This window comes from Oncorhynchus clarkii, chromosome 1, assembly GCF_045791955.1.
Source record: "Oncorhynchus clarkii lewisi isolate Uvic-CL-2024 chromosome 1, UVic_Ocla_1.0, whole genome shotgun sequence".
Taxonomy (NCBI): Eukaryota; Metazoa; Chordata; class Actinopteri; order Salmoniformes; family Salmonidae; genus Oncorhynchus; species Oncorhynchus clarkii.
This window is the reverse complement of record NC_092147.1, coordinates 22,212,340-22,235,472: the sequence shown is the minus strand read 5'-3', so window position 1 is coordinate 22,235,472 and position 23,133 is coordinate 22,212,340. Positions and strand designations below refer to the sequence as shown.

The following is a 23,133-nucleotide window of genomic DNA, read 5'->3' as shown; positions in this document are numbered from 1 at the left end:
GTGAGCTGGCTATCAAGGGGCAAAGTATTGACAAAAATGTTTTATTGAGAGACAAGCTTAAAGTTTTCTTTACTGAACATAATTTTCACTTGTCTGACGTCTTGCATGTTGACGAGTTTCTCACACAACTGACGTGTCTGGGTTTCTCGCCTAAATGATCTGAATCTAGGATTACAGGCACTTTTCTATTCACTTATCCCCTCCAAACATTGCTTTGAGTTTGCTTATTCGTCTATAAACCTGTGAATCTCACAAAGTTGTCTAGAATCGACTCAGTATTGTGGACAATAGGAGAAAGCAAGGTGAATACTGTGGAGGTGGTGTGGCTGGTGTGGGCCTGCATAATGTGAATGGTTGGTTGTGAATGAGGCTGGCAGAGAGAATTCCTTTCACAGCAAGGTGAAACCCATATGTAGACAGCAGTTGTGTTGGCTGTCAGAGGAGGAAACAGGTCAAACATTCATGGAAATGTACTTAATTGTTAGTGCAAAAAGAGATACAGTATTCTCAAACAATATATATTTTCCTGTTAAAAACACAAGATAATGGTAGCTGGTCACATAATATCACTGTGTCATATCAATCCTTTAACACAGTGGGTCGTACTGTCACAATCTCCTTGAAATGAGAAGTGGCTGTCAGTAATTGTTGCGCTTGATTTATTACATTTCACGTAAAGATTACGATGGTAACCTCAGGGTTAAAATGCAAATGTCACCTCTAACATGACACGGTTGAGGATATTAAAGTTCAAAGGTCATACAAAGGTACCTAGATCAGCTGCTGGAGGAGGAGTCACGCTATGATGGTTGGAGACAAGGGGCACATTCATCACTGTTTCCCTCTTGATCAATGTATTATACTGTTTCCCTCTCGATCAACCGCTCTTCATCAATGCGCTCATCCATGGAATGATGTTAGCCATGATAGTGTGGAGCGAGAGGGAGGGAGCCGCAGTGCAGAGGCAGGGGAAAGAGGCCGACCTTACAGAGACAGACTGCAGCTGGAGAAATAAGGCTGTCTGTGAGGGATCATCTCCCAAACTGTTCTACTCCACATATGCTTTGATTAAGAGTAATGGAGGCAACACTGCGCTGGCTTTCTTTTGTCTTGCTTTTTCTTTCATTCTTTTCTTCACATCCCCAGTCACCAGAGTGGATCCTATTGAAATAGATGCCGCACAAATATATAGGCTTGTATGCTATTGTCTTTTAACAATGTAGTTTGTATTTCATGTTAGGTAAGATTGCAACGTAAGCACCACAGCTACATAGCTACTTATATGTCATTTGAAGTTATATCTAGGTTATAATGGAATGTCAGACTATGTGTAGGTCAACAAGTCTCGGAGACTACCAGTAAAACTGTTTAGTCTATGTGTCGGCTCTCCAGTATGTCCTGTATATGCAGGTGGACTCTGAGGACACAGCACTCCACTGCAGCACAGGGGTCATAAAGCATCCAGGATGATAGGGATGGATGCCTTGCCATCTGTCCAATGGCACTGCCGTCCATTCTAATTCCCCTCTGCATTTGTGATATAAGGGAATTCAAATTTAATATAACATTAGCAAAACATGATCATCATTCAGATATCTATCATTGATGAATCATATATCGCCTATATACAGTATATTGCCTACATATAACTAACATATAACTAACTGTCAAATAATTGAATACAGTAAGGCAATGTTAGTTATATGCAATTAATAGTGTGTTAAGAATGCTTTGAATGATTATGTTTTAGCTGTGGTGTTGTTGTTGTGGACTTTTACGTAGGTGGAGGATTGTATTGTCAAATCTCTGGAAAACGTGAATTTTGTTTCCGAACTTTAGTTTACAGTACAGCTACAAAATATATCGTGTTTTAATGGAAAAGTACCCAGAAATTACTGCTTGGCAGTCGTCCTAGACAAAATAAGGAACTAATCCTACCTGTTAATGTATGGTGGATCAGAAAGAGACAAGACATTGAGTGTAAATGCCAAATATTTCATAGGTGGGAAATCAGGAAGGGTGTTAAGCTTGTCAATAATGATACCACAACTCTGAGCCAATATGGTAGGCAACCACAACGTCTAGATCTGGGAAGGCACGCACGTCTCTTATCACAGCTCTATAATGAAATGTCAGACTATGTATATGGGAAACATAATGAAGTAAATTACTAAATGATCTGCTTCTGTAAAGCTATGAGGTTTGCTGGGTCATTGTGACAACCTGTCAGAGAAAAGTTTATTTCATGTTCTGTTCCTTAAATTAGAAGATTACAGTGCTTTACCTACCCTGCTCTGTTCATTACCCTGTCTCTGTTCTCTTCGCACCAACCAGGTTATTGTGTGTGTGCTTGGGTTTTAGTGTTTATCTATGGATCATTGTTAGGAAGCCCCCCCCAAAAAATTATATTTTCAGATTTTTTTCATAAATATAACTCAGTTATCAAATATTTTCCACTCATTTAGCAGATAAATAAAATTAAATCAAAGTTTATTGGTAGTGTACACAGATTTTCAGGTGTTATCAGACGTGCAGTGAAATGCTTACAGTGCTTTCGGAACGTACCCCTTTGAATTTTTCCACATTTTAAAAATTAATTAAATTGGTATTTTTTTCTCATCAATCTGTGCACAATAGCCCATAATCACAAAGCAAAAAAGAAATTAAAATATCCAATTTGCATAAGTATTCAGACCCTTTACTCAGTACTTTGTTGAAGCACCTCTGGCAGCGATTACAGCCTCAAGTCTTCTTGGGTATGACGCTACAAGATTGGCACACCTGTATTTGCAGAGTTTCTCCCATTCTTCTCTGCAGATCCTCTCAAGCTCTCAGGTTGGATGGGGAGCGTCACTGCACAGCTATTTTCAGTTCTCTCCAGAGATGTTCGATCGGGTTCAAGTCCGGGCTCTGGCTGGGCCACTCAAGGATATTCAGAAACTTGTCCCGAAGCCACTCCTGCGTTGTGTTGGCTGTGTGCTTAGGGTTGTTGTCCTGTTGGAAGGTGAACCTTTGCCCCAGTCTGAGGTCCTGAGCGCTCTAGAGCAGGTTCTCATCAAGGATCTCTCTGTACTTTCCTCCGTTCATCTTCCCCTCGATCCTGACTGGTCTCCCAGTCACTGCCGCTGAAAAACCATGCTTCACTGTAGTGATGGTGCCAGATTTCCTCCAGACGTGACACTTGGCATTCAGGCCAAAAAGTTCAATCTTGGTTTCATCAGACCAGATAATCTGGTTTCTCATGGTCTGAGAGTCTTTAGGTGCCTTCCATTTTAGAATAATGGAGGCCACTATGTTTTTTGGGACCTTTAATGCTGCAGACATTTTTGGTACCCTTCCCCAGATCTGTGCCTCGACACAATCCTGTCTCGGAGCTCTATGGACAATTCCTTCGTACTAATGGCATGTTTTTTTCTCTGACATGCACTGTCAACTGTGGGACCTATAGACAGGTGTGTGCCTTTCCAAACCGTGTCCAATCAATTGAATTTACCAAAGGTGGACTCCAATCAAGTTGTACAAACATATCAATGATGATCAATGGAAACAGGATGCTCCTGAGCTCAATTTCAGGTCTTATAGCAAAAGGCCTGAAGCAACATCTAATGGAATGCCTTCCCAGAAGAGTGGAGGCTGTTATAGCAGCAAAGGGGGGACCACTTACGTATTAATGCCCATGATTTTTGAATGAGATGTTTGACAAGCAGATGTCCACATACTTTTGGTCATATTATGTGTCTATATCACTGCCTCATTGCCTGCATCCGTAATGGGTCTGCGGTCAAACGACCACCCTACATCACTGTCAAAAGCTCCCTAAAACACTTCAGCGAGCAGGCCTTTCTAATCGACCTGGCCGGGGTATCCTGGAATGATATTGACCTCATCCCATCAGTAGAGGATGCCTGGTTATTCTTTAAAAGTGCCTTCCTCACCATCTAAAATAAGCATGCTCCATTCAAAAAATGTAGAACCAGGAACAGATATAGCCCTTGGTTCACTCCAGACCTGACTGCCCTTGACCAGCACAAAAACATCCTGTGGCGTACTACATTAGCACCAAATAGCCCCCATGATATGCAACTTTTCAGGGAAGTTAGGTACCAAAATACACAGGCAGTTAGGAAAGCTAAGGCTAGCTTTTTCAAACAGAAATGTGCATCCTGTAGCACAAACTCAAAAAAGTTCTGGGACACTGTAAAGTCCATGGAGAATAAGAGCACCTCCTCCCACCTGCCCACTGTCTTGAGGCTAGGAAACACTGTCACCACCGATAAATCCACTATAATTGAGAATTTCAATAAGCATTTTTCTACGGCTGGCCATGCTTTCCACATGGCTACCCCTACCCCAGTCAACTGCCCGGCATCCCCCACAGCAACTTGCCCAAGCCTCCCCCATTTCTCCTTCACCCAGATAGGCCATGTTCTGAAAGAGCTGCAAAATCTGGACCCCTACAAATCAGCTGGGCTAGACAATCTGGACCCTCTCTTTCTAAAATGATCTGCCGAAATTGTTGCAACTCATATTACTAGCCTGTTCAACATCTCTTTCATATCGTCTGAGATTCCCAAAGATTGGAAAGCTGCCACGATCATCCCCCTCTTCAAAGGGGGAGACACTCTAGACCCAAACTGCTACAGACCTATATCTATACTACCCTGCCTTTCTAAGGTCTTCGAAAGCCAAGATAACAAACAGATTCATCAAATCAAAGTTTATTTGTCACGTGCGCCGAATACAACAGGGGTAGTAGACCTTACAGTGAAATGCTTACTTGCAGGCTCTAACCAATAGTGCGAAAAAAAACAACAGTAAAAATACATTTGAAAATAAGAGTAGCAAGGCTATACACAATAAGTCAGGCTTATTTTTATTTATTTATTTTTATTAAATGTATTTCACCTGTTACGAATATTACCGAAGGTGGCTCCCCTTCTTGTTCGGGTGGCGCTCGCCGGTCTACTAGCTGCCACCGATTCTTTGTTCCGTGTTCGTTTGGTTTTGTCTAATTGTTTTCACCTGTTCATTGTTTGGTTGTTAGGGTGGTGTTATTTAAGTTTGTTTAGCCCGCTTCAGCTTGTTCTTCTGTATTTGTGAGAGGTGTTAGTGTTTTGTTGGGTTTTCTCGCTGTCCTGGTATTTTTACCTAAGGGTACTTATTGTAGTAATATTGTAGCCTGTGTTGGGTATAACTATTTTGTTCTTTTTGATTTTGGACATTAAAGTGTGTTTTTTCCCGCATCCTTTGCTCTCTGCGCCTGACTCCACACCAATTCACTCATTGAGCATTACATCACCTTTATTTAACCAGGTAAGCTAGTTGAGAACAAGTTATCATTTACAACTACGACCTGGCCAAGATAAAGCAAAGCAGTGCGACAGAAACAACAACACAGAGTTACACATGGAATAAACAAGCGTACAGTCAACACAATAGAGAAAAAAAGAAAGTCTATATACATATATGTATTGAGGTAGTATGTACATGTAGGTATGGTTAAAGTGACTATGCATATATGATGATCAGAGAGTAGCAGTAGCGTTAAAAGAGGGGTTGGTGGGTGGTGGGACACAATGCAAATAGCCCGGTTAGCCAATGTGCGGGAGCACTGGTTGGTCGGGCCAATTGAGGTAGTATGTACATGAATGTATAGTTAAAGTGACTATGCATATGAGATTAACAGAGAGTAGCAGCAGCATAATAGAGGGCAGGGGAGGCACACAATGCATACAGTCCGGGTAACCATTTGGTTACCTGTTCAGGAGTCTTATGGCTTGGGGGTAAAAACCTTTTTGTCCTAGACTTGGCACTCTGGTTACGCTTGCCATGTGGTAGTAGAGAGAACAGTCTATGACTGGGGTGGCTAGGATCTTTGACAATTTTTAGGGCCTTCCTCTGACACCGCCTGGTGTAGAGGTCCTGGATGGCAGGCAGCTTTGCCCCAGTGATGTACTGGGCCGTACGCACTACCCTCTGAAGTGTCTTGCGGTCGGAGGCCGGGCAATTGCCGTACCAGGAAGTGATGCAACCGGTCAGGATGCTCTCGATGTTGCAGTTGTAGAACCTTTTGAGGATCTCAGGACAAATGCCAATTCTTTTTAGTTTCCTGAGGGGAATAGGCTGTGTCGTGCCCTCTTCACGACTGTCTTGGTGTGTTTGGACCATTCTAGTTTGTTACTGACCATTTCAAATCCCACTGTACCTTCTCCGCTATGCAATCTGGTTTCAGAGCTGGTCATGGGTGCACCTCAGCCACTCTCAAGGCCCTAAACAACATCATAACGGTCATCGATAAGAGACATTACTGTGCAGCCATATTCATTGACCTGGCCAAGGCTTTCGACTCTGTCAATCACCACATTCTTATCGGTAGACTCATCAGCCTTGGTTTCTCAAATGACTGCCTCACCTGGTTCACCAACTACTTCTCTGATAGAGTTCAGTGTGTCAAATCGGAGGGCCGGTGGTCTGGACCTCTGGCAGTCTCTATGGGGGTGCCACAGGGTTCAATTCTCAGGCCAACTCTCTTCTCTGTATACATCAATGATGTCGCTCTTGCTGCTGGTGATTGTCTGATCCACCTCTACGCAGACGACACCATTCTGTATACTTCTGGCCCTGCTTTGGACACTGTGTTAACTAACCTCCAGACCAGCATCAATACCATACAACTCTCCTTCTGTTGCCTCCAACTGCTCTTAAATGCAAGTGAAACTAAATGCATGCTCTTCAACCAATTGCTGCCCGCACCTGCCCGCCCGTCCAGCATCACTACTCCAGATGGTTCTGACTTAGAATATGTGGACAACTACAAATACCTAGGTTTCTGGTTAAACTGTAAACTCTCCTTCCAGACTCACATTAAGCATCTCCAATCCATAATTAAATCTAGAATTGGCTTCCTATTTCGCAACAAAGCATCCTTCACTCATGCTGCTAAACATACCCTCGTAAAACTGACCATCCTACCCATCCTCGACATCGGCGATGTAATTTACAAAATAGCCTCCAACACTCTACTCAACAAATTGGATGCAGTCTATCACAGTGCCATCCATTTTGTCACCAAAGCCCCATATACTACCCACCATTGCACCTGTACGCTCTCGTTGGCTGGCCCTCGCTTCATACTCGTCGCCAAACCCACTGGCTACAGGTCATCTACAAGTCTCTGCTAGGTAAAGCCCCACCTTATCTCAGCTCACTGGTCACCATAGCAGCACCCACCCATAGCATGCGCTCCAGCAGGTACAGTATATCTCACTAGTCACACCCAAAGCCAATTCCTCCTTTGGCCGCCTTTCCTTCCAGTTCTCTGCTGCCAATGACTGGAACAAACTGCAAAAATCACTGAAGCTGGAGACTCATATCTCCCTCACTAGCTTTAAGCACCAGCTGTCAGAGCAGCTCATAGATCACTGCACCTGTACATAGCCCATCCAGCTACCTCATCCCCATACTGTATTTATTTATTTATCTTGCTCCTTTTTCACCCCAGTATCTCTACTTGTACATTCATCTTCTGCACATCAATCACTCCAGTGTTAAATTGGTATATTGTAATTACTTCGCCACCATGGCCTATTTATTGCCTTATTTGCACACACTATATCTAGACTTTTTCTACTGTATTATTGACTGTATGTTTGTTTATTCCATGTGTAACTCTGTGTTGTTGTATGTGTCAAACTGTTTGCTTTATTCTTGGCCAGGTCGCAGTTGTAAATGAGAACTTGTTCTCAACTAGTCTACCTGGTTAAATAAAGGTGGAAAAAATATATATAAATAAATATGTATGTGTTTATATACTCTATATATACTGTATATACACTTGACGTCGGGAGTTTACATACACTTAGGTTGGAGTCATTTAAACTTGTTTTCCAACCACTCCACACATTTCTTGTTCACTAACTGTGGTTTTGGCAAATCGGTTAGGGCATCTACTTTGTGCATGACACAAGTAATTTTTCCAACAATTGTTTACAGACAGATTATTTCACTTATAATTCACTGTATCACAATTCCAGTGGTTCAGAAGTTTACATACACTAAGTTGACTGTGCCTTTAAACAGCTTGGAAATTTCTAAAAATTTCCAAGAAAACACTATGGGGTCACGTAGCCGTCATACCGCTCAGGAAGGAGACACGTTCTGTCTCCTAGAGATCAACGTACTTTGGTGCGAAAAGTGCAAATAAATCCCAGAACAACAGCAAAGGACCTTGTGAAGATGCTGGAGGAAGCAGGTAAAATAGTATCAATGTCCCCAGTAAAACGAGGCCTATATCGACATAACCTGAATTGCCGCTAAGCAAGGAAGAAGCCACTGCTCTAAAACCTCCATAAAAAAGCCAAGCTACGGTTTGCAACTGCACATGGGGACAAAAATCGTACTTTTTGGAGAAATGTCCTCTGGTCTGATGAAACAAAAATAGAACTGTTTGGCTATAATGACCATCGTTATGTTTGGAGGAAAAAGGGGGATGCTTGCAAGCCGAAGAGCACATCCCAAACATGAAGCACGGGGGTTGCAGCATCATGTTGTGGGATGCTTTGCTGCAGGAGGGGCTGGTGCCCTTCAGAAAAAAGATTGCATCATGAGGATGTAAAATTATGTGGATATATTGAAGCAACATCTCAAGACATCAGTCAGGAAGTTGAAGCTTGGTCGCAAATGGGTCTTTCAAATGGACAATGACCCCAACTATCCTTCCAAAGTGGTGGCAAAATGGCTTAAGGACAACAAAGTCAAGGTATTGGAGTGGCCATCACAAAGCCCTGACCTCAATCCTATAGAAAATGTGTGGGCAGAATTGAAAAAGCATGTGTGAGCAAGGAGGCCTACAAACCAGACTCAGTTACACCAGCTCTGTCTGGAGGAATGGGCCAAAATTCACCAAACCTTTTTTGGGAAGCTTGTGGAAGGCTACCCGAAATGTTTGACCCAAGTTAAACCATTTAAAGGCAATTCTACCAAATACTTATTAAGAGTATGTAAGCTTCTGACCCACTGGGAATGTGATGAAATAAATAAAAGCTGAAATAAATCATTCTTTCTACTATTATTCTGACATTTCACATTGTTAAAATAAAGTGGTGATCCTACCTTACCTAAGACAGGAAATTGTTACTCTGATTAAATGTCAGTTATTGTGAAAAACTGAGTTTCAATGTATTTATGTAAGGTGTGTGTTAACTTCCGACTTCAACTGTATATAATGATGTGTATAGAATGTATGAATAGAAAATGTGTACAGCAGTAGTTATATAGGATGAATCATGACTAGAATACAGCATATACAGATAAAGTGGGTAAACAGTATGTAAACGTAATTTTGACCTGTGTTCAATGACTCTGTACACAGGGCAGCAGTGGTGTCTAAGGTGCAGGGTAGAATACCATAGGGTAGTCGGCTAGTGAAAATGTCTAAGGTCAATTTTCTAAGGTCTATTTCACTTTTCCTCTCTATTTCCTCAGTCTAATAAAGTTGTTGCAACAGTATCATACTTTGGTAAGCAGTTAAAAGAAACCCTTGTACTCCTCAGACCCTGAAGGACTCCACCCTTGTATTTTCTCAGACGCTGAAGGACCCCACCCTTGCAGCGAGAAAAGATTTCCAGAGGGAGGCGGAACTATTGACCAACCTGCAGCACGAGCACATTGTCAAGTTCTACGGTGTGTGTGTGGATGGAGACCCCCTCATAATGGTCTTTGAGTACATGAAGCACGGAGACCTCAATAAGTTCCTCAGGTAAGTTGTGTCAACTAAATGCACAGTAAGATATGCTCAACTCTTCCTAATTTTGGGTAAATTAGTATTTGGAGTAATACAAGCTGCCAACTGAGAAATACTTTTCTGGTGAGTGTTGTTGGATGTTAAAGATTTTTCAGTTGAATAAAGCAGTGACGTGTAGAATAAATTTGACGTGCTCAACTCTTACTCAGTTCTGTCTTTGGGTGCTGTAGCCCAGACTTTTCTGATGTGTGCTGTTGGAATTGCTAAGTTTACTCAGTTGAATAAAGCAGTGACGTGTGGGATAAACAAGACGTGCTCAACTCTTATGTCTATAAATGTGTCTTTGGTGTAGCCTATGAGTTATAAAAACTGTCAACTGAGAAACATACTTTAAATGTGTTTTTGGAACTGTGGAAGTTTACTCAGCTTAATTGAAACGTGTGTGGAAGCATCTCCCCCTGTTTACCAACCACAAGTGTCTATAGACTCAACAATTAATGGCAGGCTGACTGCACCCCACTAGTGATGTACTGTGCTGGTCCACATTACGCTAACCGGAATAACTATCCTCAGTGTTAGAGTTAACGTCATACAATAAATACTTTGGCCAGCAATATAATATATGTGATAATTTCCAAAGATGAAACCAGTTCCTGTCTATTTCCTCATCATTTCTACATGTAGTGTAGTAGAACAGCCACAACCCTGCAGGTTTCACCGCAAGCATCAGGCTGTGATTGATGGATGGCTTCCCCTCAGAGAAATGTTGTAGCGTACAAGAAACAGGAGGGGTAATACAATGTTTTTGTTGTTTTCCACTAGACCTGTCACCCAGTACCAGCAGCAGCGACTTCCTATTCACTACACTGTAGATTAAGTAGAGATAACCTGTTAGGGTAAAACCACAAAATGCTGTGTGTAATGGCTGTCTGTTGACTGAGCCTCCACGGACTAGGGAAGCTGGGACTCAGAATTCAAATGAGACAGCTGATCTCCTTTATGATTGGATGTTATTGAGCCCCTGGATGCTTGGCAGTGGCAGGGAACATTGGTGCTCAATAGCAGAGGCAGAGTAGATAGACGTCTGCTGCTTGCTGATGGCTTTATACATGCAAATGTCATGACAGTTATAGCATTTCCATTCAATTGTTCTGCATTCATTAATACAGAAGAGCTCTTGTTGGTTTTGCACCTAGTGGCCCTGGTACGGTAATGACGTGGCCCATGTTCCTGTCTCAATTAAAGTTTGAATGTAAAACACCATGAATCTCATGTCCAATCTATTACAACTGAAGAACATACCACTGTCATATACTATGCTGAGCTAAAATCCATTATAAAATGTAATGTGGAGTAAGAATATGGTGATTGAGATAAGATTCTCCCTCCCTCCCTCCCTTATTTCTCCATCCACAGAGCTCATGGGCCTGATGCGTTGATCCTGGTTGACGGACAGTCGCTGCAGACCAATGGGGAGCTGGGCTTGTCTCAGATGCTGCACATTGCCACTCAGATTGCCGCAGGGATGATGTACCTGGCCTCCCAGCACTTTGTGCACCGTGACTTAGCCACTCGGAACTGCCTGGTGGGCAACGGCCTGCTGGTTAAGATTGGTGACTTTGGAATGTCCAGGGACATCTACAGCACGGATTACTACCGGGTAAGCACCTACAGTATGTATGTTGCATAATAAAATATTTGTTCCATATTATTCATGTATTTGTAAGTACCTTCATAATCAAGCTAACCTAAAGATGTCTTTCGGCGTCAACCTCAGTGTTTTTGCTTTAGTGAACAGGTGGTGTTTTGACACAGAGGGCTGGAAGGTGTGGTGTTCACTCTGCATTCACCTCCATTCCTCATGATTGTGTGTTATCTTTTCCTTTATAGATGCCTGAACTCTTTACCTTTACTAATGCTAGGAAATGTACAAGGAAAGTGATGCACGCTCAATATAATGATGTCTATTGGGTCGTTCCAAGAATAGAGGGCCTTTTGCGTCCCTTTGATATTTTAGTAGAATTTGTGCACCAATATTTAATTTAAAAGCCTGTTATATTAAGTGAAGTGTCCTTTAATGTGGACCACATGGAAAATGCTATAAATCTGAATTTTAGTATGACTTGCTAAAGTCATATTAAAAATAGTCAAATCATAGTAGTCAATTCATAATGTAAAGGCGGGTGAGCTGATCCTACTCTTTTCTGGTGTTACACATAGATAGACAGTCTAGAAATGTTTTGTGAAGCTTGTATTCAATTGACACTGTACACAACAAGCTTTATTCCTCCTGTCACAAGTGGATTTATGGCTGATTTAAGGTAAAATCGTCAACCCTGTTAAGTTTAACCGTGTTACTTTATTTGGCACTTAATAGTGGCTCTTAATGGTCCTTTTTTTATTTAACCTCTTGAGAAGGTAAAACATGTTTATTAAGTTGAACGTGTGCTCTTTATGACAGAATGTTAAAATTAGGTGAACTTTACAAGTTACACTACCCAAAAGGTACTCAATTGGTGGAACGACCCTATTAGTAAACATGTGTCAGGTGTAGGGCAGAACCATTCTTGCTGTATTCTTTTGTTTGTTGTCTCTGAGACACGGTGACCAGACTGAATATAGAGCTCTTGTCCCAGTTGATAATGGACTTGCTGAAGCTGTGCAGACATCACAAAGGGATTATTACTGTGGTACATCGGATTTTCACTAGATACAGACTATAATTGCCATTGTGGAAAATATGTTACATTTGCAGTAAATGTCAAATAGTCCATTGAGTCTCCTCCCACTTAAAGTATTCTGCAGGCTACTTTTCCTAAGTGGTACCTCTAATAGCTGATTTCTCTTTGCAACACACAGCTCAGTAAAATACATGTCTCAATAAGGTGTCAAAGAGACCAGGAAGTGATGTAAATTAAGGCAATATGCTTGACTTTCATTGTGTAATTACTTGCTTTTCTCCTTTTAGATACTAACACGAGTAAGTTATAGTAAGAAAATCTCAACATCATAGGCATACAGGTACAGATGGTCATCAGTGGAGTAGCCTGTGAGAGAGAGATGTCTGATTCACCATCAGACTACTAACAGGACTTCTGGACTGCCCCCTATTGGTATGCTGGTCTGGCAATGGACTGTGGGCCTTGGCCATTTTAGGCCTGTGCATCTCTGCCAGAACAGGCCTGGTGTATGGTCCACTGACAGAGAGATTAGGAGGTCGTAACTGCATTGGACACATTCCCTTTTGTTGAGTGATTATAAATCGGGGTGGCAGCCAGGAACACATCTCCCTGACACTGGTCACATATTGACATCCGCTCCTCTCCTCTCCTCAAGGAGAACCAACCAAGAAAACTGCCCTCCAGGGATATGACACAGTAAGCAAAAGCACGGTCTGAGCTGGGTTCTCACAGGCAGCATATCTGACAGCCCCCATCTGTATATGAAAGTGATGCCTGGGCTCCCCAATGCCAAATTAGCTGTTGGTTCTCAGTCTGCAGGTATGGCACTGTGTTTGTGAACTAAGGAGTGGACAATGACAACTTGATATCACATCACAGAGGAATGCATTCTGCAGGCTAGATGTGGTATTATTATACATAATCAATACTGAATACCTGGTCGCTGGATAACTAACTATACTGGGTCTGTAATTACATTACACCCCCTCAACAGCCGCTGTTAGCAAGCTGTAATGTTAATCCAACAATCCAATGACAATGTTCCACGTTAGGAAAGGTATATAGCAGATTCGTTATTATGCTTAATTTACCTTTAGACTCTAACAACAACATTGATGGACAGTATGGAAAATGTATTGACAGTTGCTTCAATCAATGCATACGTTATCGTCAGTCTATTAGCAATATTTAAATGTCTCACTATATGCTAATTGTGCTATGCTTTGAGATTGTGGTGGAGTTTTTGTTGTCACCATGCCAGTTTGAATTCCAAGGGAAGCCCACACTCTGATTTATATGCTTCCACGGTCCTCCGTTCAACCCCAGACTGAATTGAGGGTGGTGCTTGCCAGGGAGAAGCCATTAAGATTAATTGAAATTCAATCAATTCATTTAATCTCCCAGCACACACACACAAACACATGAACAAGTTCACAAATACTCTGCCTCCGAGAAGCAGACCCAGTCCCCTAAGACAGACCGAGCTAGCATAACAAACACAGATCTGTCATTCTATGAATTATGCAAATATCATAGAACCGTGGTAAGTTTTCAAAAACGATATGTGAATTTGGATCATCCTCCTGTTCTACTCTCTCTATGTTTTGGACAACAGCCTGCATTATGGAGCGGTGTACCTACTCATGTAGTGCCAACAACATTAGTCTGGTGAGGAACAATCTGCCCACATAAAGAAGTCAATGAATGGAAAGGGTGTCAGGTCATTGCAGCAGGGAAACCAATTCACTTCAGAGTCCCTTACAAATGTAGTATGTAGGAGAAGGTACTTCCCCGGGCATTCCGACATGTTCCCTGTCAAGTATTGATAATGAGGTAGAGCTGGGGATGTATCAGGAGATGGGATAGTAGGGTAGAGCTATGGCAATGGTGGAGTTTCAAGGTAAGACAATTTAAGTTGATGTTACAGTGAACATTGGGGTTGTAGTGTGTGCATTGTATGATAGACAAATACCCCTTTCTCTAATAGTCCTGGAACGTATTAAAACTCTTAGAACTGCTTTGGCTTCACATTTTACTATCGGATACCCTTTTCTGCACAGTACAGACACACATTTGATATCTGCATCCCCCTTATTTATAATTAGATGTGGTTCATTTATATGATTGAACATGAATACATTTGATTTTTGAAACAGCCTTTTTCTCTTTTCAGCTTGGAAGAAGATCAGTAGAGTGTGGTAGTGGCGTTAGGGTTCCATATTCACACAGGCTTTATGGGACGTGGTCCAGCAGATATTTTACCATAATCTCATTAATAAACCGTCATAAATCTTAAAAAAGCAGAGCAGGCGGACAAGGAGGAGGAGGAGGAGGAGGGGGAGAAGGAAGGGGTGAGTATATTGGAGATGTAAAACAGAACAACTTATTATAATGTTCAGTGGGCCAAATTTAACAAAGATAAACCAACAATACATAATTACCTGAAGGAAACTGATGCTATAATATACTGTTATTATCGATGGCAGACATGGTAGACTGGTCCTTTATAGCTACGGTATCAGCAATGTGGGAATGTAATGTAATGTTAACTTCTTTGTATTCACATGCTCAGTCAATACATTGACCCATAGTGAGTTCAGTGCCAATGAGCTCTGTAATTAATATGCAGCTACCACTTAAGAGTTGAACAATAATCAGACATCCCCTATTGAAATGGCACTCTTGTTCAACCCTTCCACGGATGTGATTATACACAGTGTAATTGACATGATTAGGAAAAAGATTTAGAAACAATCCAGTTAAGTTAAAGACGAGGGCACAGATAATTAATGACTCATTGTTTTAATCGATGAATATCTGGCAGTGGGAAGGGAAGGCTGAAGGGAAGACTTCATTTATGTTGCTGCATGGCTTGAAGCTGTCAAACTTCTTTAATGGATCCTTTTTCCTTCCCTCTCTTGGCTCCATCTTCTCTTCCTCCTCCCAGCTGAGCCTCATTTGACTCTTCTTCATCTTCTGTGTTACAGGGCTGTGTAGGTTTCCCTTCTTCTCAAATATTTTATAAGAAAAATACACGTTTAAAATAAATACATGAATAAATAAAATAAACTAGAAAAGACCATTTAGAAGTATTCAAAATGTGTCTTCTGCATGCCTTTTGGTGAATATGTCATTTTCTTTGACATGTACAATTGTTTTCTTTTTCAGTTGTTTTAAATCCAGTTAGCCCAGGTCCATAACATTGTACTGACATATGTTGTTCTCTCTCTCTCTCTCTCTCTCTCTCTCTCTCTCTCTCTCTCTCTCTCTCTCTCTCTCTCTCTCTCTCCCTCCATATCTCTCTCTCTCTCTTGCTCACTTTCTCTCCCTCCATATCTCTCCCTCTCGCTCTCTCTCTCTCTCTCTCTCTCTCCCTCCATATCTCTCCCTCTCTTTCTTGCTCACTTTCTCTCCCTCCATATCTCTCCCTCTCCCTCTCTCTCTCTCTCTCTCTCTCTCTCTCTCTCTCTCTCTCTCTCTCTCTCTCTCTCTCTCTCTCTCCCTCCATATCTCTCTCTCTCTCTTGCTCACTTTCTCTCCCTCCATATCTCTCCCTCTGTCTTTCTATCTCTCTCTCTCCCTCCATGTCTCTCTATCTCTCTCTCTCTCTCTGACAGGTGGGAGGCCACACCATGCTGCCCATCCGCTGGATGCCCCCTGAGAGCATAATGTATAGGAAGTTCACCACAGAGAGCGACGTGTGGAGCTTCGGTGTCATCCTCTGGGAGATCTTCACCTACGGGAAGCAGCCATGGTTTCAACTGGCCAACAACGAGGTACTGTAGCACATCCATCTTTTGTATTCTGCTCTTTTTCTGAAAAACAGAAATGAAAATAAGCAACATAACCACACAATGCAATAATGTGCATTCGACAGTTGTTGCTTCCTCGGCAAAGACTACCATTCAACAGTCACACTCGTACTAAAACCACATCAGTGGATAATCAGGGCCAGTGATTCATAACGCTCTTACTAATCCCTAGAATGGTGCAGTGTGGGGGAGGCTAATTGGCCTATTCTTAGAGTGGCCTTTGGGCTCAATATTGGACCAGAAGAGAAATCAATTAAGACTTAAACAAAGATGACAAGAGAGCAGCAACTGTTAGTGTGTTAGTGTGAGCTGAGAGTGTTGAAATTAAATTACTCCCATTTACACACAAACACACGCATAAGTCTTATAGCCACCATAGATATAAAAGACAAGGGATGGCATGTGAGGTGAGCAACAGCCATTTTACACCAGGCTTTCTATCTACAGAACATAGAAGTAGTGATGATGTGCAGACAGTCACTGTGCCACTGAAATTCCTCTCAACCAACCACCATAAAGACATCACACTGTTGACATTGACAGAAGCTATGAAGGACTATACTCATTTGTGAGTTCAATAGTCCACCAAACCAATTCCACCATTTTTTTAAAAGGCATGATAATTAAAATCTCAGAACAACAATGCCCCAAGTTCTAGCCAAACGTCAGCATGTACAGTCTGACAGAGCCATTGTTTATATATTTGCTTGTTCCATTACGTTGAGACCTGAAAAGCAGCATTATGAATCAATCCTGAAGCCAGCCATAGGTATAGAAGCCATAACCAGAGGCCCAGACAGAAGTATTTTATAAATGTGAATTATGTGAATGTGCTGTGAATGTAAATGTGCCCGGTCTCGGCTGCAGACGGGGGGCTGTGGTGACTCACTGACTCAACGAACGCCTGTGGAAAGAGCCTTTTGGCTGCAGTTGTGTAGACAGAGCATCACGCTGACGACAACACAGCCTCTCAAAATGCTCCTAAAATAAACACAGACAGCAGAACAAAGTTACCATACTTGCTGGAGTTGATATGTTTAACCCTACCTTGAAGTGGTCCTATTTTTAGCTACACAGGTCTTATGATATGTACCAATAAACACACCTACTATCCAATCAAAATGAGCAGCAAAGCTAAATAACATGACAACATCAATAACATAACATAAAACTCACAGGTGTGCTTCACTAGCATTGCAATCACATTATCATCCTTGACCTGTTTGAACTGCACAGAGTGGATTAATTGGTAATGATTGTTCATGTCGGGTTCCTTTGTGTGTGTGTCTGTGGATGGGAACGTGAGGCAGTTATTCTCATAGCCATTCAACAGAACACACCGAACAAACACAGATCAATACAACTCATAGAGACCCAATTTCCCCCCTATCCCAAAGGGATCACCTGTGAAATGAAACATGTCCCCAGAGCCATATATTTAGAGAGTTAGGCCAACTTTAAGAATGTTGAATGTTCTTATTCTAGAACGTTCAGTTACAATGTTTAAATATTCCCTGTGTAATGTTAATGGGGAATGAACCATAGAATTAGGAATTAGAATACTCATTAATTTAATAAGACCTCTATGGAGCTAACATGGCTGCCATATAATGTTGTAGTGTCATGTAAATGCATCATAATGCACATTCTAGACATTTGGTTTTATACAATTTATACAAAGTTTTAATATTCCCCATATAATGTTAAAGGGGAGCTAACATGTCTGCCAGATAATGTTGAAGTGTCATGTAAATTCATTATAATTCAGAAACTGCAGTGGCCAAACTCTCTGCATTAGGGTTGAATACCGGGAAACGAGGTTACCGAGATATACCGAGATTTCCTGCCCAAACCCACTCACATTTCCCGGGATAAATAACTGTGAGAAACCGGTAAATTATAATAAATGATTTATATGAACAGCATCACGAAATGGAACTGTTAAAATATATACATTAAATCTGGCTTCTCTATGGCCTACTCTCTACTGTCTGCTCGGGGTGGGGACAGACAGCGCATCTCAGTAGGAGCACAGTTCACAATGCATGTATCATCTCATCATGGTAACTCTTTGTCTTGTGACAGGTAGGCCTACATTTTCTACAACATAGCCTATGCTACAGTAATATAAGGACTGAACGCATTTCGAATTTACACATCTCGATCTGGATTTCGGGGGCCACCATATTTTAATTGCACATTTTTGTTGCAGCATATCACTCGAATATAAACTCAGCAACAAAAACAAAACGTCCCTTTTTCAGGACACTGTCTTTCAAAGATAATTCCTTAAAATCCAAATAACTTCACAGATGTTCATTGTAAAGGGTTTAAACACTGTTTTCCATGCTTGTTCAATGAACCATAAACAATTAATGAACATGCACCTGTGGAACGATCGTTAAGACACTTACAGCTTAGGCAATTAAGGTCACAGTTATGAAAACTTAGGAAACAAAAGAGGCCTCTTCTTCTGACTCTGAAAAACACCAAAAGAAAGATGCCCAGGGTCTCTGCTCATCTGCGTAAACGTGCCTTAGGCATGCTGCAAGGAGGCATGAGGACTGCAGATGTGGCCAGGGCAATAAATTGCAATGTCCGTACTGTGAGACGCCTAAGACAGCGCTACAGGACGGACAGCTGATCGTCCTCGCAGTGGCAGACCACGTGTAACAACACCCGCACAGAATTGGTACATCTGAACATCACACCTGCGGGACAGGTACAGGATGGCAACAACAACTGCCCGAGTTACACCAGGAAAGCACAATCCCTCCATCAGTGCTCAGACTGTTCGCAATAAGCTAAGAGATGCTTTACTGAGGGCTTGTAGGCATGTTGTAAGGCAGGTCTTCACCAGACATCACCAGCAACAACGTTGCCTATGGGCACAAACCCACCGTCGCTGGACCAGACAGGACTGGCAAAAAGTGCTCTTCCCTGACGAGTCGCGGTTTTGTCTCACCAGGGGTGATGGTCGGATTCGCGTTTATCGTCAAAGGAATGAGCATTACACCGAGGCCTGTACTCTGGAGCGGGATCGATTTGGAGGTGGAGGGTCCGTCATGGTCTGGCGCGTTGTGTCACAGCATCATCGGACTAAGCTTGTTGTCATTGCAGGCAATCTCAACGCTGTGCATTACAGGGAAGACATCCTCCTGCAGGCTCCTGTGCGTAATTTCCTGCAAGACAGGAATGTCAGTGTTCTGCCATGGCCAGCAAAGAGCCCGGATCTCAATCCCATTGAGTACGTCTGGGACCTGTTGGATCGGAGGGTGAGGGCTAGGGCCATTCCCCCCAGAAATGTTACTTTTAATTATGACCTCCCACCTTTGTTCAGGGACACATTATTTCATTTCTGTAAGTCACATGTCAGTGGAACTTGTTCAGTTTATGTCTCAGTTGTTGACTCTTGTTATGTTCATACAAATATTTACACATGTTAAGTTTACTGAAAATAAACGCAGATGACAGTGAGCGGACATTTCTTTTTTGCTGAGTTTAGTTGCTTTAAATCAGCCGACGCTCTCGCGGTCTTTCTCTCTCTCCATCAATTCCATTCAAATTGCATCCAAAATAGATCATTATTTTCATATAGATGTCTTATCATACCCTTTCACGTAATACATTTGATGCAGTATTAGCCATATATCTAATGAATGATGGGTTATTCAAGTGCCTCTATCTCTTTTGCAATATGCACCTGTGCACCGCTGGCCTTAAAAAACACTCCTTAGCTCGTAGAGTCCCGCAAAAAGCTAACCTAGAATAGCTTGCTGGAAAAACTACTAATAGATTATTCGAAGAGGGATGCAAGCTCTTGTTGGCTGAATGTTAAGTACAGCAGCCAATAGAACTCAAGAGGGGAGGAGAGAATGCTTGATGGTGGTAGGCTGAATCTGTTATTTATTTACACATGTCACCCATAACCATTCAATCTTCGTGAAGAGAGGTGAAGGCAGTCTGCATCTTAGTCTAGTCGGAAATTATTCAAGCATGTCATTACAATGATGAAGATAAGGACATCAAAATGTATTTCATTTAATTGTTGAAAGTGAGGAAGGAATGAAGCAAGGAGAAATAGGAAGTAGGCTAATACGCATGCCGCACAACATTAGGGGAAATATTATGAAAGATATGCGTCAGCCTACTAATTGTAAAAGGTAAAATAGGCCCTATGATATTTCCAAATTCAACCAGATTTGTTATCCTATAATTGTAACTTTGAAGGCAGCATGTCCTGCACCATCGTTGCATGTTCTCTCTCAGCTTGATAGTTTGAACGAGGAGCATCATTTCAGACATATAATATGGCATAATACAATACAGTACAGTAATACAGTCCACCCTCAAAGATTAGCCTACTGGAGCTTGTATCGTTTATTTACCCAAGAGAGCATAGCTACATTAATGGGCTTATCTGTTTTCTGTAGCCTATATATAATAGGCTATGTAGGCCTACTGGATAATGACACGCTCAGTTGGACTTTTTTGGGCTTGGGCTCATAAAATGTCTTTAATGTATGGCTCATCAAGCTCAGGTAGCATCAGGCTTGAAGTTTCAAAACAATAAATGCTCGAATCAAATCCAGACATATTTATATGCTTTTTATGCTTTATAATGACACTTCCAGTTTTGTTGGGAAATATTGGGTTACCCAGAAAAAAAGGGATTTATTCTTGCGAGGGAACATTTGTAAAACACCAAGAAAATATTCAACCCTACTCTGCATGTCCCTAACAGGCATGTCTGACGCAGGGATATTGCATGAACTACACTACGCTGACTACACTGCAAGTTTGTTTGTTTATGTGTACTACAAAACCTCATACTTTGAAACCTGCTTTATGACCTTGACATTGCACTCATATAATTACTGCTGTACAAATAGTGTGGTGCCATAGCCTCGGGGGTGCCAACAACGCTGATTAAGCAAAACCTAATTCTGCCTGTAAATGGCTTGTTATGCTTTTGACAAACAGAATAATGCTCAAATTTGGGTTGTAATGAGTGACCCCACTCTCTCTCTCGATCTCTCTCATTCTCCTACCCCAGGTCATCGAGTGTATTACGCAAGGACGGGTTCTGGAGAGGCCACGAGCTTGTCCCAAGGAGGTGTATGACATCATGTTGGGTTGCTGGCAGAGGGAGCCCCAGCAGAGGCTGAACATCAAGGACATCCAGAAAATCCTTTATGCCTTGGGAAAAGCCACACCTGTCTACCTGGACATCCTGGGCTAGTGTATGTTGAGTTTTGTCGATCTGTCTGTTTTGTTGTCTGTCTCTACCCAACAGATGAATAAAAACCCAGGAATAACTCAAGCAACGAGTACCTTATTGCTCCACTGGCAAACACCTACAAAATGGGGATGGACTTAAGTGCCTGCTACTCCTTTCGATACACTGGATAACAGTCTTAAAAAAAAGCACTTTTACATTTTGTTTACCTGCATTCAAAAATGTACAGTTGCTGTATACTATATGAAGAGGACATACTTCAAGTTTTTCATAAAAACAGCCAACTTAAAGTATCACAAAAAAACAAAAACAAAAAACAGGAAGAAAACGACCAAAAAAAACACCAAACAAATTACATTTAAAAAAGCTGAAAACCCTGGAAATTTGTTTTGCTTTTGGGATCCTGCCATCTTGACAGAAGATCAAACTCCCCAGGTGATTTTCTTTTTCCTTTTATAAATATATATTATATATATTTTTAATTTATTTTTATTTTCAAAGTGTGGATATCTGCCATGTTTCTCGCTAAAGGTACAGTATGTCACATGTTGGAGATGACTGCTTGATTTTGGCAAGTCAGACAATTGGCAGGGACTTATTAAAGTAGGCCTTACTGCACTCTGATTGGCTGGATCTATCTTCTGACTCTGGATCCAACGAGGTGATTAGTTACTGATGGGAAACAGCTTTTCAATGAGACGTGGAACTCATAGAAAAGACAGAGCCACCAATCAACACAGACATCTTAATTTAAAATTGAATGTATATACTGTACATTTCTATGTCACAAAAAATATGTTAACTTATTTCATTTCCTATTTAGACTATTTTAGTTTCTTGATGTGTTGTTATGGTGAGTGAATTCTATAGATATTTTGATAATCTTTCATTTTTTGTTACTATGTTATTTCTGTTGGTTTTAATGAATTTCATCTACTTTTATTTATGCTTATCATTTTGAACATGTGATTATAATGTGACATTGTGAGTCAGGATGTTAGGATGTGACATAAAGAGGATTTAGACTCAGTAGAGTAATCAGGACAGACTTTCAGCAAGAAGCATACAGCAAAGTAGAAAGTGATTGTGAAGATCTTACATAGGCCCCCACTCCCTCTCATCCCAGCTCATTGTTTTGTTCTTTCAGTGTATTCTAGTAATAGTCATGTATCTCATGTACAGTACATCTAGCCAGTGAAAAGAGCTATAGCTATGATATTGCATTATTAGCTGTCAGTTGCTGCCTCCTAAAAAGTACATTTTTATGACATTGTAGTATACTTCATCTTGTTTTCCAGGTTGTGAATAATGTTATTCAACTGCCTTCAAATAGTCATGACCCTGATGTTTCAATTATGTCAGTTTATACAATAGGCAATGCACTACTGGACATTATACACATTGTAACACTGTACATTAGTGCAGTACCTTCCTCTCATTTTCCATACTCTAAACACTTAGATTCAAGTTAAAGCATTCATCAAATGCAGGCTTGAGAATGTTTTCTTCTCTCAACGTGCACAAAGTTCCATTAAGCAAACGATCCTTTATGTTCCACAGCTCTCCCAATGTTAAACAATAGCAAACATGGCAAAACACAGTGACGTGAATCATTCATTAAGTAGTAGTGATAGAGCACTCTGTAGCTATGGGGGCTGT

General features: G+C 41.4%; 1 protein-coding gene across 1 annotated transcript in view; it reads left to right on the top strand.

Annotated features, from left to right (window-relative positions):
* The window catches only part of LOC139386570 (NT-3 growth factor receptor-like), a 287,619-nt gene extending 266,079 nt beyond the window's left edge, over positions 1 to 21,540 (top strand). The window contains exons 14-17 of the mRNA XM_071132265.1: positions 9,585 to 9,757; positions 11,159 to 11,402; positions 16,041 to 16,199; positions 21,292 to 21,540. Coding sequence (XP_070988366.1) covers positions 9,585 to 9,757; positions 11,159 to 11,402; positions 16,041 to 16,199; positions 21,292 to 21,477 — 762 coding nt within the window. The 3' untranslated portion in view covers positions 21,478 to 21,540. The remainder of the gene's footprint in view (positions 1 to 9,584; positions 9,758 to 11,158; positions 11,403 to 16,040; positions 16,200 to 21,291) is intronic.
* The last annotated feature ends 1,593 nt before the right edge of the window (positions 21,541 to 23,133 follow it).